Raw genomic sequence first — 15,835 nt, forward strand, 5'->3', positions numbered from 1 at the left:
AGAAAACAAAAGTTATATTTCACATTATGTATGGGTTTTGCCTGTATATCTAATTATGATGTCTACTTTCCAAATTACAGTCTGCTGCAAATCCTGCAACTCCAAACTCAACCATCTCCAGAGAAGCCAGCACCCAGTCCTCATCAGCTGCAACCAGCCAAGGCTATGTTTTACCAGAAGGCAAAATCATGCCAAACACTGTTTTTGTTGGAGGAATTGATGTTAGGGTATTGTATTCATACCTCATTTTTGCCTTAAAGTACATTATGAGCAATGGGATTTGGGCCCTGTTACAAACTTAACGTTTTTTTGTACTTCATGGAGGTTTAGAATTGGTTTTACTTTTGACCCATAGGTACTAAAAATATCTTTGACAAAGAGCTACTGGTCATTTGGGGACAAAAGGGGGAGAAATTTTCACATCATCAAACCTTCTTTTAATAAAATTGAAATTTTTGAATGCTGAATTTTTACTCTTGAAGTTCAATTCTTTTCCATAGATGGATGAAACTGAGATTAAAAGCTTCTTTGGTAGATATGGTTCAGTGAAAGAAGTGAAGATAATCACTGATCGAACTGGTGTGTCCAAAGGGTGAGTCATTTTATCAAAAATATCTGAACTCTAGCCATGTATAGAGTATCAGAGAAGACTTCAAAACTGGTATTCTGATGCTTACATAAATGAAATTTGTTGCTGTGTTAATTTCTTTCATGTAGAGGATAAAAGTTTATTGCCAGCTCTTTAATCATTTTTCTAATGTTTGTTTTTTAATATCTTCAATCTTCGTTTCATACAAATGAGTTATCAGTTTTCTCAAATAATTGTTTTCTTCATACACTGCACGATATCTTAAATTTTAACCATCTTGTCTCAGATAGTAAGTTAATTTCAGGTTCACAGATACGAATTCTTTGTTAATCAATAAAGTTTTCACACTGTCCTAATCTTAGCACATGTTGACAGTTCCGATTACGAAAAAGAGGTATATTTGTAGAGGATCTGTCATGTACATCTTAACAAGTAGTTATCATGGTATATTATTTATCTTTTGTCAAAATCACTTCTGTATATAGAATAGCAGAAGTTCTGAACCGTGTACTGCCTGATGGTGATTTTATACTTCATTTATCTGCCTTTATAGCTATGGATTTGTTTCATTTTTTAATGACGTGGATGTCCAGAAGATAGTAGAAGTAAGTAATCTAATAGAAAAATCTTGTTTGTTTTATTGATACAGTGTTTAGTGTTGAGTGATATACTCAGTCTTGTATAAAATTTGGAAGAAGATAAACTTTCTGTTTAAAATCCAAACTTGGAGGAATCTCACATGATGTGTTAGAACCTATTTATTTTTGACTGGGCACCTAGCTTCATGAACTACAGACAGGAAGGGTTGGAGACAGGGCAGGGTGATGAAAAGTTTTTGATCAACTTTCACTTGATGCCTCTTGACACTGATAGAGAAGTAAGGGAGGTAGCTTCATGATGACAAATTTTAATTTGGTGTGTAGTTATCACTGATCTTCTATAATAATAGAAACTTCAGAAGACTTTAAGTGTTTACCCAAGTCTTGGAAGTCAAGACTTGAAAATTGAGTCTAGTTTTGTTACTGTTTTATTTTCAGTCACAGATAAATTTCCATGGTAAAAAACTGAAGCTGGGCCCTGCAATCAGAAAACAAAATTTATGTGAGTACAAAGAGAAATTGTTCTTGTTGACTCATGTAGCTTTTGTAAGAACTAAAAATAGGCTTTTTCCTTTTTGCTTTTTAAAAAGGTGCTTATCATGTGCAGCCACGTCGTTTGGTATTTAATCCTCCTCCTCCACCACAGTTTCGGAATGTCTGGAGTAATCCAAATGCTGAAACGTATCTTCAGCCCCGAGTCACACTGAATCCTATAACTCAGTACGTTCAGGTAAGAACTGCTTACGTTCCTATTCTCTTGTTTATTGTAGTCATTGTACTCTCTGGAATTATACCCAGTTTCCATGTAAGTGGTAATAGCATCCCTGTTTGAATACTTTGAGTAATGAGAAATTTATTTTGTTAGAAATTTCTTAGTGTTGTTCTTGATATGAGCTAAAGATCTGCTGTATACTTTGTCATTATCTTAGAAATGACCTCTGTAGACACATGAAGAAATCTCTTCGTTTTCCCCCCCATGTAGCTAGTTCCTGAAGTATTTGAAAGCAGCTCTCGTTATGTGTCTGTCTACTTTATTCTTCTCTAAGGTTAGCAAATCAGCTAGCTATTCTTTTATCTGCAGTGATTTCCAGATGCCACCTCATATAAATTGCTGACTTCTGGATATATTCTGTTCTGGAATGGGTAGATTTCTGATGTGTTTTACTGTATAAATCCTGTGAGTTTCTGGCATATAATTTCTCTGATCCTGGTTACTTTGATATTTAAAGTAGGATTTGACATGCTATCACTTATTGATGATAAATAACATTTATTTTCTTCTTAGTTCATGTTACTTGTGTCTTAGTTTAAAAGACATTTTCTTTGCTGGAAAATAATAGTGAAATGGTTCTTCAGTGTCTCTTATTCGTTGACATTTTCCATGTACTTGAAATGTGTAGGGTATACCTTTTTTTCTTTCTTCTGTGAACAATGGCTAGAAAAAAAAAAGCCCTATTTGTTTCTAACATTTACTGTGAGCCATTACTGAATCTGGGTGTATTCATGTATGCTGCCACCTATATGTTTTCAATCAATAACTATTTATTGAAAAATATAAGACATTATACTGTCTCGTCCAGTTTTGGATTATATACAGCTCTTAGGTTTTCGAAATGAAGTACAGAAAAAGCCATAACATCTGTAGGAGGACTACATATTACCCTATAATATTGTCAAATACAAAACTGTCTAGAAGTATTTTGACAAAGAAATAGCAAATGTATTAATTTAACTTACATTGAAATCTGTCTTAATAGAGCCTTATCATCAGTGTAAGAAATCACATCTGGGTGGGATTATACACAGTATAAATAAGATAAACTTTGCCTGTTGAAATAGTCACTTCTTTTGTCATTTGTTCCCCCTCCCCACCCAAAGGGTAACACTTGACAGATAATATTTCTTTCTTCATAAAGTCAGTCAGTCATTTAGAATTCTGCATTGTTGTATATAGAAAAATAGTATTTTTAAAGTTTCTGTATTTTTGTTATGTTGGGAATAATATTTCTTTCTACTTTTAAAAAAAGTTTTATCTTATTAATTCGTTCTTTCTGTAAACTTTATTTTCAGGCATATCCTACTTACCCAAATTCACCCGTTCAGGTCATCACTGGATATCAGTTGCCTGTATATAATTATCAGGTAATTTAAGAGGGAGTAAAATGATTTACTTTCAGATTTTATTGAGGCCTTTAACTTGTTTATACAAATTGCCTGAATAGTTTGTCATTTTAAACTAGTGAAATGTACCTAAAATTTAAGAAAAAAATTAGTCTAGAATTAAGACCTCTGTATTATTTAGAAGTAATGGAATAATATTTTGGCAGGAATACAGTTAGCAGTAACTTTACAACAGTTCTATGAGATTCGATGTACCCTTCTGTATTTCAGCATGTATTTTTTCATTTTTGCTGTCAAATAGCTGAAACAGCCAGACTGACTTTCATCAATTTTTTAGGGAGATAGAGTGAAATAGATTATCCAATTCTTAGAGCACATAATTCAAATTCTATTTCTATTTTAGCTGGCTGCTTCACAAGAATAGTTCTGTGAGTCTCTTTACATAGATATGACTGTATATATAACCCATAATCATATCTATGGTAATAAATTCAAGCAACTAATATCTCTGAGATTTCCACAATGCCAACTCCCGAAAATTGGGGAAAAGGTGAGGTTTTACATATAGAAGTAACAATAAGAACATCAGGGATTAGAAACATAAAGTACTTCTTTTTTCCATTCTGTTTCCTATAACAACAAAGGAGCCAGCATGAAAAGTACTTCAATATTGTTTTCTCATGTGTTTTTGAAAATGTGTAGGAATATTTGAATAATTTTGGTTTCCTTTTTTTTTTTTAAGATGCCGCCACAGTGGCCTGTTGGGGAGCAAAGGAGCTATGTTGTACCTCCGGTAAAGTGAATTACCCAAACATATAATTCCTGTTTTTTATTTTATTTTTTTTGTGTTTATATTTCTTGATTTTTTCCCATGTCATACGTGCCTATATTTTTAAATAGTTCTTTATATTAATGTGTTACATTTTGTTACTTTCTTTTTAACCTAATTAGAAACTCCCATGGGAGCAACAGTGCCTTTTTCTCTCAGGTTTTTGTGTGCTTAAGCAATGACTGGTCTAGATAATAAGTGTTCAGTTACTTGTTGATAGACTATGTAATTCAAGAAAGCTAGTATTAATGTGGATTTAGAATTAGCATGTATCTGCCTAGAATCTGCTTCTGGCTTTACGAGCCATAAAAAAAATTGTTGAAGAGGAACAGAAATGTTTTGCTGTTAATTACTGTTAAATAAGAATAGGAATAAAACAAGAGTATTACATCTAAAACACCAAAGCTGCTGTCTTTCATCAGGATTGGAGATTTGAAGGATATAGTAAGTGTTAACAAACACTTCCTTACTACATTAGTTTCTTAGAGTCCTTGTACTTCTGATTATCTTGATACCTAGAAGACATTTTAAAACAGAAGGCTGCCTTACTGTATTTCAGCTGTTCATTTAAAACAAAGTGTCTGAAATAATGAAATTGAATTTCAACACAACCTACATTGAAACTTTGGATACCAGCTCACCTTTTTGAAGAATAAGTGGCTTTTAAACGTATCTGTATATCTGTTTAATTACACTTTCATTATTTTAAATATAGGCTTATTCAGCTGTTAACTACCACTGTAATGAAGTTGATCCAGGAGCTGAAGTTGTGCCAAATGAATGCTCAGTTCATGAAGCTACTCCACCCTCTGGAAATGGCCCACAAAAGGCAAACATCTAATTTTGTTTATATATATTTCATATTTCTTTTTTCTAGTTTTAATAATGGTTTTTTGAGAAGTAAGCATTTTTGCCTGAATTTAAAGATGGGAGCCATAAATTATAGAGGTTAAATAATTGACTGTTATTCAGCAGTTAAAGGTGGGTGAAATTTCAGATACCCCAAATTTTCAATGTATACATGAAGTTTCTGATTCAGCAGTCCTTTTCTATATTCCAGTTCCACTAATTTTTTAAAACCATACTTCAGTAAATGTTATGTTAATATGATTTGGCAGAATGTTATGGGAGGGTTTCCTCAAGAATTCTACTCTTCAAAAGGGGAATTAGTACGAATTATATGTACCTTTTCTTTTACAACAGTTTTGATATTTACTTAAACAGTGAAACACATTACTTGTGGCGTTCTCTATATAACATTATATGTGGCAGTAGTTCCCAACAGTGGTGAAGTTAGTAGTAATTATTCAAATATTGAATTAGGCAGGGTTGTTTCTTCTTTTTATCATTAGAGCAAATTTCTATAATAATACTTTCACTCTTGAATCATATATGTAAATGAGTGGGAGTGTGGAAGTAGTTGATGTGCTGGTAATATGTGTAACACTGAAGAAGTCCCGTTGGAGTGTGAATTCCTTGATTTGATACTCGATTTTAAAATGCAAATAAATATTAAAATAGCTTACAGTATAATTGTCAAGTTTTGTCCTTAGTATTTTTTCTTAAAACATTGGAGTTCACCTAGGGTTTTAACAAATTCAGCTTTTTAAACCAGTATTCTGTCACTAAGGTTCTAAAATCTTTGATTGTCAGAAAACTTGCATACTGAGTGATACGTGGTAAGAATTATGAATCGCGTTTTTATGAATTCCTTTTTTTTCTTTTTTTTTTTTTTGCGAGACATAGTCTCGCTGTTTTTCCCAGGCTGGAGTGCAGTGGTGTGATCTTGGCTCACTGCAACTTCCACCTCCTGGGTTCAAGCAGTTCTCCCTGCCTCAGCCTCCTGAGTAGTTGGGATTACAGGCGCCTGCCACCATGCCCAGCTATTTTTTGTATTTTTTTTTTTTAGTAGAGACGGGGTTTTGCCATGTTAGGCTGATCTTGAACTCCTGACCTCAGGTGATTCTCCTGCGTTGGCCTCCCAAAGTGCCGGGATTACAGGCATGAGCCACCACTCCCAGCCTCTTTTAGCATTTTTGCATTTCTTTAGAAATAAAGTAGTATGTTCATTAAACCATCAAAAAAAAAAAAAAAAGTACCCTTATTCAGAGTGAGTGAAGGAGAATTGTCTTTACATTACTGAAAACTTCTATGTTTCAGAAATCTGTGGACCGAAGCATACAAACGGTGGTATCTTGTCTATTCAATCCAGAGAACAGACTGAGAAACACTGTTGTTACCCAAGATGACTACTTTAAGGTATGAAAGGAACAGTATGCATAATTTAAAAGCACACTTGTTAGATTTAAAATATCTATCTTCCTTGTGGTATATGTATTTTGAGATTTCTTAAGAGCGTTTAATTGAACTGTTGCCATTTGACTATAACACAGTAAACCAGAGTGGGTTTTACCTGGCAGTGTATTTTCTGCTGTTGAACCCTGATATAATGTAGTTACCTTTAGGGAAGAAGCCTTCAGCAGAAATTTGTAATTGAAAGGGTTTACCATAGAAGAGAGTTAGTTTACTGGCTTGACCATATAGTAAAAGAAAATTTTAGATATAGAAAGCAGATCCTGGCTGGGTGCAGTGGCCCACGCCTGTAATGCCAACACTTTTGGGGGCTGAGGTGGGTGAATTGCTTGAGCTCAGGAGTTCAAGACCACCCTGGGCAACATGGCAAAACCCCGTATCTACAAAAAATACAAAAATTAGCCAGTTATGGTGGTGCATACCTGTAGTCCCAACTACTCCAGAGGAGGCTCAGGTAGGAGGATTGCTTGAGCCTGGGAAGTTGAGTTTGCATTGAGCCATGATTGTGCTACTGTACTCCAGCCTGGGCAACAGAGTGAGAACTTGTCTCAAAAAAAAAAAAAAAAATACATGCATATTGGATCAAAGAGAAGAAAAGAAATTGTTACTCAGGAGATATACTTGAACAGTGTGAAGGGAGAAAAGGAGTAAAGTGAAGCAGTAAAATGTTAAATGGAAAGAAGTGGAGGTTGATTGAAACAGTTGGTGAAGTGGAAGAGAATGTGGGTAGTTGAATTCCAGAAAGATCTGATTTCTGACCCCGCCTTCTATCCATGTTGTATAGATAAATCTTATTAAGGCTTCAGTTTTTACAAGTTTAGAATGAGAAGGTACAGGACTAAAGGTTTCTGGGTCCCTGTAGTTCTAAGTCTATGAATAGGAAAAATAACTAACTTGGTCAGTCCAATGGGAGAGAAATATTATGGTTAGTAAAGGGAATGTGTTTTTTAAATAATAGGTTTATTGAAATATATAGTTGAAATACCAGTAATACAATTTACCTATTTAAAGTTTGCATTTCACTGGTTTTTGATGTGTTCAAAGTTGTATAACCATGACCACAATCAATTTTAGAATACTAAATCACCCCAAAAATCACCCCCCTACCTTAGCAGTCACCTGCTGTTTTCCCCCATCCTGTGCAGCCCTAGGCAACCACTAATTTACTTGCTTTAAGGATTTTCCTGTCCTGGACATTTCATGTATATGGAATCATACATAATGTGGCCTTTTGTGACTGGCTTTTTTCACTCAGCATATAATGTTTTCAAGGTTCATCAGTATTCTAGCACGTGTCAGAACTTCATTTCTTTTTATTTATGGCTATTACCTCATTCTGTTCATCTGTTAAAGACATTTGGATTATTTCCTCTTTTTAACTATTAGAAATAATGCTGTGAACATTCATGAACAAGTTATTATGTAAACATATGTTCTTATTTCTCTTGCCTATATACTTCGGAATGGAATTGCTAAGTCATATTTAACCTTTAGTGAACTGCCAGATTTGTCAAAACTGGCTACACACTTTACTTTCAAAAGGAAATGTTTAACCATCACTTTGTGTCTTAAAACAGAAAGTAGACCAGCTTTATTTTTCATCTGTGAATGGATATAGGATGAAGCTTAAGCTTTTTTTAAAGGGTTATATTACGGATCTCCTGTATAATGTAGAAGAGTAGAGCCCACGTTGCAGAATTAAGCTCTTAACATCTTCGCAACAGGGAGTAGACATACTTAAAGTTGACATTTGTTCTCTAGTTGCTTCATTCTACATAGATAGTATAATTTAGAAAAGAAGGAACTGAAATTGTACATCAGCTTACCTTGCCCAAAATTCTGGTGATTACATAGGTGTCTACAGTAGTACTTAAATGATTTTCAAAGCAGAAGATAGTCTTCTGCTTTTCTGGGTTTTTTTTTGTTTTTTTTTTTTTTTTTGAGGTGACCTCACTTGGTCACCTAGACTGGAGTGCAGTGTCACAATCACAGCTTACTACAGCCTAAAACTCCTGCATGCAAGGGATCCTTCTGCCTCAGCCTCCCAAATAGTTAGGACTACAGACATGCACCACTATACTTGCTAGTTAAAAAGATTTTTTTTTTTAAGAGACAGAATCTTACTACACTGCCCCTGGCTGGTCTTGAAATCCTGGGCTCAAGTGAACCTCCTGCCTCAGCCTCCCAAAGTGCTGGGATTAGAGGCGCAAACCACCATGCCCAGTCCAGAAAATAGTTTTTAAACTTGAGTTCTCACCTGGTATTAGACAAAAGACTCCCTTTAAACTCCCAGAGTTTTCTGCCTGTTTGGGAGAGGAATCAGAAGTTGGCATCCTGCAGTTGTCTGACATCTAGACCTATTTTGATTGACTGCGTGTTGTTGTTTTGCATTTGAATGCATGAGGTATTTTTGAATGTATTTACTATTTCCATAGCTAATTCCACTCTTCATGCCTTAATTCTGTAGTCCCTTCATAATCTTGTTTCCTGCATGACCTCTGAAGATAAATGTTGGTGACCAGTTTTCTAGATTTTAAGCTAAATAGGGTATCACTCTTTTGACAGATTAGGTAACTTCCGGAAGCCACTTTTATTTATATGACAACGAAACTGAAGTCCTAGAAAAAGGGCAGAGTTACCTTTGTAGAAAATAAAATACTATTATGTTATTACTCATTTGCTCAGTCCCATTCCTCCTTTTAAGGCCTCTCACTTTTTTCAGTCTGCACATCTGTAGGCAACATAGAGTGATAAAGTTTTGCACGTATTTTAAATATTTCTGTTCCCTTTCTAAAGAATGATACATCTTCACAGGTTAATGATATGTCTTTAAATGCCAAAACTTACATCTTTCAACCTGAAAACATGAAATTTCAGACTGGAGAGCTGTTCGCAAGCTGTGGTTCCTATTAGATGCAGTTCAGTTAGTGAAAGCAGTATTTTTTACAATTACATTTTCTACCAGCTGTCTTTGGGACATTACTGCAAAATTATTAAGAAGTACATAAAATTATATTGAGTCTAAGTCCTATTATTTCTGAGTTTACTGGGATTTCTTTTTTAAAATTGATTTTTTTTTTTAACTAAACTGTTTAATAAAACTAGGCATCTTAGTACATATGTTATCCCAGTGTTCAAGAATGCTTTCCGAAAAGGATAATCTTTTTTCTCATTATTTTTAGTGTTTAGACCCAAAACAAGTGGTTTAAGTTTTTGACAACTTTCAGATCTATAGTAGTAATCAGAAGTTTTCAGTAAAGTAAAAGGACTCTTTCTATCTTTTCCAGGATAAAAGAGTGCATCACTTTAGAAGAAGTCGGGCAATGCTTAAATCTGTTTGATCCTCCTGGCTATGTAGTTTCATGGGAAGTTGCTGGTTTTGAATATTAAGCTCAAAGTTTTCCACTATTATAGAAATTCTGAATTTTGGTAAATCATACTCAAACTTTCTGTAAAAGTTGTATTATTAGACTCTCTAGTTTTATCTTAAATTGAAATTGTTCTTCATTAGATGTTTATTTAGAAACTGGTTCTGTGTTGAATATATAGTTGAAAGTAAAAAATAATTGAGACTGAAAGAAACTTTAAGATTTATCTGCAAGGATTTTTTTTAAATTGGCATTTTAAGTATTTAAAAGCAAATACTGATTTTCAAAAAAAAGTTTTTAAAATCCTATATTGAAAGGTCAGAATTTTGATAGTCTGAATACAAGCATTTCACTTCTCCAACAAGTACCTGTGAGCAGTACAGTATTTACAATATTGAGCTTTGCATTTATGATTTGTCTAGAAATTTACCACAAAAGCAGAATTTTTTAAAACTGCATTTTTAATCAGTGGAACTCAATATATAGTTAGCTTTATTGAAGTCTTCTTATCTAAACCCAGTAAAACAGATTCAAAGCAAACAGTCCAATCAGTGGGTCATATGTTTATTCAAAATATTTTATCTTTTATCTAGAATCCACGTATAGATATCCTATTTGATAAGGATAGTAATTAGGATAACTAAAATTCTGGGCCTAATGTTTTAAAGAATCCAAGACAAACTAAACTTTACTAGGTACATAAGCTTCTCAATGAGTCACCATTCGTCTTTTTTGTAAAAACTTTTTTCTTTGAAATGCTGAACTAGGCTGTATGTCAAATTGTGCAAAATATTGGTGTTAAAGAATGCTGCAACTTTTTTATGTCACTTAGAGGTTAATCAGAGTATCTGAAAGGAATTGTTTTTATAAAAACATTGAAATATTAGTTACTTGCTATAAATAGATTTAGTCTGTTATACTTCCTTTTGTAAAGTAAAATATGTCCAGAAGAGTCAAAGTAGGTAGTTTTGGTATTTCTAAACCACAAAAGTTGTTTAATAAGTAATCTCAAGAATGTGCTAGAGTTAAAAGTTAACGTTGTTTCTAGATTAGGTGGTGTCTTCATTTTACATTGTGACAAACAGCTAGAGCACCAGAGCCCTTTTGCTCTACCCAGTCTTTCTTTTCCAGCGTTTGTCACTTGTCCTTCAGGAGGTTTGCTTCTAGAACTGGTGATGTAAAGAATGGGAAGTAGCTGTATGAGCAGAGCAGTTCAAGGGCCAAACCCTGGAACGGTAGCAATGGGATATAATACCTTTCTAAGGTAAATAGTTGTATCAGTATCATTTGATCTGCCATGGACATGAGTTTAAAGTGGCTTTCTGGCCCTTGTTTCAGTGGCTTCTTCCCTAAAACATAGAGACTCTAACTTAATGTAGTTACTATGAGCCGTATTACTAGTGCTCACTGGGGTCTATAATTCCTCAAAATTTTCATTCTGAATCTGAAGAAAAGAGTCTTTTAACGTTAGAATTCCCAAGAGGACTTTATTACACCTCAAATTGAAAGCACCTTGAATTTGTCCATTTAAAAATTAACTGTAGTTTTTTTGGTGCTATAACATTGACATGTATCATTCTGTGATTAAATCTCCAGCTTACTATAAGTGATACCTATATTCTAAAAAGCTAATTCTAATTATTCCAATATGACCTTAAGGAAAAGTAAGGGAATAAATTTTTGTGTGTGTTAGAGTGAAGCATTTAAAAGAGTAAGGGTAAAAGAGATGAAGTCCTGAATCTTTCAACATGGAAAATTAACTCTAGACTTAGAACTATGCTTCTACCTATTGCTGATACTGTGTTTGCATACATGAATAAAAATAAACTTTTTTTCTTCAAAAGTGTTTTTGGCTTTCTTATGTAATCTAAAATGGTGGGGAGTTGGGAACTGTGTAACAAGGTTTAGATTCTTAAAATGTAGAAGTATAGAGTTCATTTTACTAATCTGGCAGAGTTCGCTCATAAAAGAAATTCCGGTACAAAGAGAAATTTAAGAGATGCATGAACAGCAGTGCCGAGTAGGAATGCTGACGAACACATCTGACTCTTGCTATCTCACGGCTAAGGTCCCTTTCAATTTGGACCCTATGAAACATTTTGTCTACTGTACACTTTGGGCCTAATCTCGAGACCTTTTATTTAGGGATATTGCGGTTGCTTAATAGAGCTTAAGTTTTTTGTATTGCATGTACTTCATATGGATGCAATTTAAAAAATCAGTACTTCCCACCTCTTCTAGCTGTAGTTCTAGTACTCTCAGTTCTATAAGCTGAGCCCAGTGGAGGAAATTCTCCCCTCAGACACTCCTATATTTCATCAGTAAGCTTACTGATTCATAACCAGAAAGTTGAGTCCAAGATTCTGCAGGATACCAGTGCTTTCTGCATCACCAAAGATTAAATTGTGATGTTTAGTGTCTAATAGGCTAAAAATTAGTAATTCTTAAATGTGCATATGTGTACACATGTATACATATGTGTGTATATATATGCATATATCTCTGGTTACATATATACTATCTGTTATCCAGAATATTTGGTTATAGCACAAGCTCAGTAAGCTTGTAGTATTTTCAGACCCCAAAATTAGACTTACATATACCTTAAAATAGTTGCTTTACATCAGCTTATCTCAAGCATGTTTGTGGTTTAGTAGTAAATTCTTAAGACAAAATCAAATCTTTAGAAATGAAAAATACCGTTCAGCACTTCTTTGTAAAAAGTTCAAGTTAATGGCAAAATCAAGCAGCTCTAAAAAGGTGGGTCACCTCCATAAGTGTATTCTGCAGGTTGTTTTTTTCTTTCTCTAAAATCAGATTATCTTTAATTCAAAATAACTTCAAAATTGATAGTACCCATCTTACAAGGAAGTCATTGACTTTTAAAAATTAATACGCCACGGCAGTTCCCTCTAGTCATAAAGCACCTCTGGCCCCTTTTCACTAAAATTCTCTTGGCTCTCTTTAAAGGTAAACTGGTAACAATGGGCTGCCACATTGCTTAATCGCCTTGCCTGCTTTCATTGCTGTCAGTTGAGGGTAATAAGGAGCAGCAATGATAAGACAGCGTGCTACTCTGCTTTCACAAAGATGGCAATAGAGAAGGTAGGGAAACATAAGGGAGAGAAAAGTAGCAGTATTTTCCATTGACCAAGTCTTGCAAATAGGGCCAGCTGTTGAGTATGATCATTTGGAATCCCTGAAACACTTCTTCTAAATGAGGATTGCTCCTGTACATATTTTGATAACTGTGTAATCTAGCCCTTCCCAACATTATGTTGTCGTATGTCTCTCTCTGTGTAACTGATGGTTGTGAGCAATTCCTCACCACCCATCAAAGACTGAGTTTTCCATCTGTAGACAGTACATTTGGTAGTAGAAAACAATAGATATAAGAAGTTCAAACTATAAACAGGCGTTTTTGAATGCTCATGCAAAATATTCAATCTGCATAGCAAAGAAATGATAGGTAATTCTACATTGTGTTTAGAGTTAAAAACATCTGTCCAATATGGCTGTAGCTGTGGGCCAATCCCAAGAAAATGCAAAAAAATTGTCTCCTGATACAGAAACTGAAACTACCACTGTACAATTAAACTCTATGGTAGCTATATTTTACATTTTTAACTGGTCTGAAACAAAGTTTTCTAGTTGAGTCTCTAGTTCATTTTCCCAAGGCAAGGCTTTGGATGTTATGTGCACCTCCATTAAGGCTGCATGCCAGGAATGTGCCTTTTCCCACATATAAAATTTACAGATACCAGTTCACTGAGTCTTTAACAATAGAACAAATGCTTGCATGACTGGGATATTCAGGTCATGAAAGCTCTTTATAAATTTGAAGGAATAGTAACATTTCAAGCACTTGAGAAAGTTGGAGGTTTTATAATCCTTAATTAGTTCTTTTTTACAGAAAACAAATCTAGCAAAAGTACACTAAGGCTCTAAGCACATCTTTTGTCTTTGCCCAAAATAAAATGGATAGAGACACACCATTCTGGCTCAATCTTAGATGGAACTCTACTATAGAAGAAAGGCAGAGTTGATACTAATACAGCCAGGCCAGCTGTTAAAGTGGACATGTCCCCTCTGCCCTTGTACATTTGTTTAAAATTTTTGGTATGACTCTCCCCACCTCCTCCATACTCTCCATAAATCTGACTGGGCCAATGGAGAGAGGTGATTTAAAATGCAGAGGACATTTTCTCTTTGTTTTTACCTATGCTGATCCCCTACCTAGTGTTGGAGTGGTTTCACTGTGAGAGTAAAATCTGAACAGTATTTTAAGTAGTACACCCGCTATATGAGAAAAGTTTTGACCCTGCACTTTTTTTTTTTTTTCTGAACATGACTTGGTTGCTGCTCATCATTCTGGTTGGTGATGTGTCTGTCTGACAAAAAACCCATATGCTCACCATCCAGAGTTGCATCCATGATTAGATTAGATCTGCCCAATATTTGATAGGGCAGGTTTCCTCAATGATGCCAATTTTACAGGGAAATCAAAGAGCATCAGAACTATCATCAGGGGTGTTTTTCAGAGATGCCAAATCCTGGGCCCCATTCTCAGATGCTCCTATTCTAATGCTCTGGATGGGCCTAGTAATCTGCGTTTTTAACATGTGCCCCAGGTGATTCTGACCTCTGTAGCACATACTTTGAGAAATACTGCCTCAGATGAGGATCTCTCATCTCAAGCTACCCCTGGATTTAGGATAGAAACAGCCCTGTCAGGTTCATTATGACTTTCATAAAGGATTTCATTGGCCTAATTCACTGAATTCATCTTCCCCTGCCAAGCCTGTGCCCGGGAGTGCCAGTTGTCCATAGGCAAAAGTGACTCATGATTGGGCTGAAATGGATTGAATAAAAAGTCTGAAAACCAAGACTTGGGGCCAGAAATGAGTGATAGGATGGAGTGATTACAAAGGCAAAGCTGGATTCCAAGGCCAAGTGCAGGCAAGCCAAGGGTGAGGGACTAGGCTTGAGTGGGAGGGGGCAGAGTGGATATCATGTTTTTTTGTTTTTTTGTTTCTTTTTTTTGGATTTTTTTTGACACACTGTTAGACTCATCCGTGTTGACTGGGGGATTGTATTTATTTTCACTGCTGTTTAGTTGTATCAGTTGAATATTCTGTGGTTTATCATTTCCCTTGCTGGGGGACAATTGGATTTTGTTTTTCATTTTAAAATTTAAAATGTTGAATTGTGTTGATTGATTGATTGCTGTACAAACTATGCTGCTATGAACATTCTTAAATACATCTGATCACTTAGGTACTAGAATGCCATAAAAAAGAGTGAACTTGAAATCCTAGCCCCAAATTCTTCCCGAGTAAGCTTGGACAAGCTCACTGAGCCTCAGTTTCCTGCTTTGTAAAACAACAATACTAGTATCTATAAGATTAGTATGAGATTAATTGGGCAATACATCATTGTGGTTAGCTTCCCATCCACCACTCAAACCCACCTAAGTTTTCTCTAGCCTTGACATTTTAGTAACTAGAACTTCACAAGTGGTCTATGTACAGAACAGCCATGGTTTGGTGAATGGCTGTGTCCTGAAATGTAGTCTTTTGTGTACCTTCTTTGGTAATAGGAAGAAGCTCATTATTCTAGGCTCTTCAGGATATGTTCTAGAATGGTTCCCTTTCTTCTTCTGAGAGGACCTTAAATGAGTAGAACACTAATAAGTGAGTGAAATCATTGTACCTAGGCCAGCATTCCCTAAGCACAATTTCTGTTTTTCCTTCATAAAATGCTGGAGGTGGCAGGCAGGATTTCATATCCCATTCTTCTCATCACATGCATACTCCCTGATATTTGTATAGGATTTTAGGGCTTTCAGAGCTACCTCACATATATGATTTCATTTGGTCTTCAACTCCTTTGAAGGGCTAGACGTGTCTAGATTTTAGGTGTGATTTTCTTAAATTTATATACCCTGGGATTCAGATAAAAACTTTACATCTTTACATGAGACTTACATGAGACTTTACATCTGGGCTTTTTCTAC

General features: G+C 35.0%; 1 protein-coding gene across 1 annotated transcript; it reads left to right on the forward strand.

Annotated features, from left to right (window-relative positions):
* Nucleotides 1-80: 80 nt before the first annotated feature.
* LOC117089922 (deleted in azoospermia-like) lies at nucleotides 81-11,662 on the forward strand (the record flags this gene model as incomplete). Its single annotated transcript, XM_033221664.1, has 10 exons — nucleotides 81-227; nucleotides 501-592; nucleotides 1,143-1,194; nucleotides 1,627-1,690; nucleotides 1,779-1,918; nucleotides 3,259-3,330; nucleotides 4,052-4,102; nucleotides 4,854-4,967; nucleotides 6,299-6,397; nucleotides 9,739-11,662. Coding segments are annotated over 10 exons (885 nt in total), but the record flags the coding sequence as incomplete, so codon positions are not given.
* Between the last annotated feature and the right edge of the window lie 4,173 nt (nucleotides 11,663-15,835).

Source organism: Trachypithecus francoisi, unplaced genomic scaffold (assembly GCF_009764315.1).
Source record: "Trachypithecus francoisi isolate TF-2019V2 unplaced genomic scaffold, Tfra_2.0 Contig00920, whole genome shotgun sequence".
Taxonomy (NCBI): Eukaryota; Metazoa; Chordata; class Mammalia; order Primates; family Cercopithecidae; genus Trachypithecus; species Trachypithecus francoisi.